This window comes from Oxyura jamaicensis (assembly GCF_011077185.1).
Source record: "Oxyura jamaicensis isolate SHBP4307 breed ruddy duck chromosome 3 unlocalized genomic scaffold, BPBGC_Ojam_1.0 oxy3_random_OJ70957, whole genome shotgun sequence".
In the NCBI taxonomy this organism is placed as follows: Eukaryota; Metazoa; Chordata; class Aves; order Anseriformes; family Anatidae; genus Oxyura; species Oxyura jamaicensis.
In genome coordinates this window covers 1-2904 of record NW_023303686.1, presented here as the reverse complement: position 1 = coordinate 2904, position 2904 = coordinate 1, and the positions used below count along the sequence as shown (strand labels likewise).

Here is a 2904-nt window from a genome sequence, read left to right as displayed (position 1 = left end):
GGGTGGTGGGCCTCAACTGGGAGGTCTGTGGGTGCTGGTGGTGGGTGGTGGGCCTCAACAGGGAGGTTGGTGGGTGCTGGTGGTGGGCTATGGACCTCAGGAGAAAGGTCTGTGAGTCCTGGAGTTGTGTGGTGGGCCTTAACAGGGAGGTCTGTGGGTGCTGGTGGTAGATGGTGGGCCTCAAAAGAAGTCTGTAGGTACTGGTGGTGGGCTAAGAGCCTTGGGGTGGAGAGGTCTGTGGGTGCTGGTGGTGGGTGGTGGGCCTCAACGGGGAAGTCTGTGGGTGCTGGTGGTGGGCTGAGGGCCTCAAATTAGAGGTCTGTGGGTGCTGGTGGTGGGTGGTGGGCTTCAATGGGGAGGTGTGTGGTGGGCTAAGAGCCCTCTCTGCCCTGCCACCAGATGAGAAGACCTCGGGGAACTGCTCGCTGTGCCGTGAGACGGCCGAGCTGGGCCAGGAGCTCTCCAGGCTGCAGGGCGAGCTGGAGGAGATCCAGAAGATGCTCCTGGCGCAGGAAATCCTCCTGGACCGCACGTCCCGCGCCCACCAGCTGCTCACGTCCTCGGGCCAGGAGCTGAGCGCCGAGGTGGCCGGCTGCTCGGCGGCCATCGGGCAGGTCAACCGGAGCGTGGGGCGGCTGGCGGAGCGGGCCGGGGGCTGGCGGGCCGAGGCGGCGGGGCTGCGGGGCTCGCTGCGGGCGCTGGCGCAGGAGCGGCTGGAGGCGCGGGCGGCCGTGCAGCAGCTGAACGCGACGCTGGGGCAGAGCTCCGAGTGGATCCGCGCCGTCCAGAGGAAGGCGGACGAGGAGACGCTGACGCTGCAGAAGATGGTGGCCGAGTGGCAGAACCACACGCGGCTCCTGGGGGGGCTGCGGGCGGCCGCCGCCGAGACCGGCGAGGCGGTGAAGGGTCTGCAGAGCAGCGTGGGCGCCGCGGCCAGGCAGGTGGGGCAGAACTCGGAGAGCATGCACGAGCTGGTGCTGCAGGTGATGGGGCTGCAGCTGCAGCTCGACAATGTCTCGTCCTCCCTGGACGACCACGAGGAGAACGTGAGCGACCTGCGCTACCACGGGCAGTACGCGCAGAACCGCACGGCCGAGCGCTTCGAGGCGCTGGAAGGGCGCATGGCGTCCCACGAGGTGGAGATCGGCACCATCGTGGCCAACGTCAACGCCACCGACAGCCACGTGCACAGCATGCTGCGCTACCTGGACGACGTGCGGCTCTCCTGCACGCTGGGCTTCCACGCCCAGGCCGAGGAGCTCTACTACCTCAACAAGTCCCTCGGCCAGGCCCAGGGTGCCACCGACCGGCTGCGGGAACGCTTCGGCCTGCTCAGCGCCCGGCTGGACTTCGACATCCGCAACCTGTCCATGGTCATGGAGGAGATGAAGGTGGTGGACGTCCGGCACGGGGAGATGCTGAGGAACATCACCGTCGTACGAGGTGAGGGGCCTCGTGGAGGTTGGGTCTTCTGGGGCTGAGCATGGGGACAGCCGAGCTCCTCGGGAGCTTCCCACACCACGCAGGAGCCAAAGCAGCAGTGCCTCGGCCGGGGAGGTGTTGGGATGGCCGTGAAGGTGCCCAGATACCTGGTCCTGGACGTGGAGGTGTCCTGGGGATGGAGCTGCGTGGCTCGGCTTGTCCCCGTGCAGGGGACAGGGCAGCAGGGAGGTGCCCCAGGTGGTTATGGTGGGGTTGCTCCACACACCACAGCCGTCCCCCTTGGTGTCGGTGAGCCCCCATCGCTGCTCCTGGTGGAAAGGGCACGGACACCCCCGGACAAGGTGTCCTGAAGCTTCCCCTGGTGACCTTGGTGGCCTGGGGACATCACCACCCACCCCCGTCCCCTGTTGCCCCCAGGAAACCGTGTCCAGGGCATCCCGCACTGCCCGGACCCCCCCCCAGCTCAGCCCTTTTCGAGCGCTCTCCCCTTCTGCCTTTGGCTAAAAAAAGGGGATTTTGCTCCAGGAAAACGCAATTACGGGGTCCCCAGGCCCAGGGGACTGCAGGAAGGGGGGAGAGGAGGTTCCGCATGTGCAGGGATGCTCCCGGGGGTCCCCCCCCCCAAAAACCCCCAGCCCCCCTCCCCCCCCCCCGGCTCACCGTTTCGGGATGCTGCACCCCGAGCTTCGCATTCACCCCCTTCCTCTTCCTCCCGCAGGTGTGCCGGGCCCCCCGGGCCCCCGCGGCCTCAAGGGCGACGTGGGCACCAAGGGTCCCGCGGGAAGCAAAGGAGAGAAGGGCGACGCGGGCAGCCTGGGCACACCGGGCCCCCCCGGCTCCCCCGGCCCCCCGGGACCCCCCGGTCCCCAGGGGGAAAGGGGACCCCTGGGGGTGAAGGGTTTCCCCGGCCTCAAGGGCACCAAGGGCAGCTTTGGGCTGTCCGGCTCCGAGGGACAGACGGGGCCCAAGGGAGACCTGGGCCCCCCAGGGCCGGACGGGGGGCCGGGGCCGGTGGGACCCCCGGGTCCTCAGGGAAAACCGGGGCTCCCCGGGAACCCCGGGGCTGCGGGACGGATCGGCCCCACGGGACCCAAGGGAGACCCCGGTTCGCGGGGCCCCCCGGGACCACCGGGTCCCCCCGGCCCCCCCGGCCCATGACCCAGCCTTGGAGGCACGCAGATGGCACGGGGATGGAGGAGCCCCCCCTCCAACCCCAAAAGCATCCCCTGCTCCCGCTGCCAGCCCCTGGGGACAGGGCAGGAAGGACCCCGGGGGTGGGGGTTGGAAGGGGGTCCGGATCCCCCCCCCCCCAGCGCCACGCTTTGGGGTGCCATGGGGCTGGTCCCCGGCTCTCGGGTGGCTGCGGGTGCAGGCTGTGGGCAACGAGACCCCGGGGTCCCGCGGGACGAGGACCCGCAGGGGTTGGGGTGCAGCTGGTTTGCCCCCCCCTTTTCCCCGGCC

The 2904-nt window shown here is 69.8% G+C and overlaps 1 protein-coding gene across 1 annotated transcript; it reads left to right on the top strand.

Annotated features, from left to right (window-relative positions):
- Positions 1 to 399: 399 nt before the first annotated feature.
- On the top strand, positions 400 to 2614 carry SCARA3 (scavenger receptor class A member 3; the record flags this gene model as incomplete). The annotated part of the gene is made up of 2 exons (XM_035311338.1): positions 400 to 1443; positions 2162 to 2614. Coding segments are annotated over 2 exons (1484 nt in total), but the record flags the coding sequence as incomplete, so codon positions are not given.
- Between the last annotated feature and the right edge of the window lie 290 nt (positions 2615 to 2904).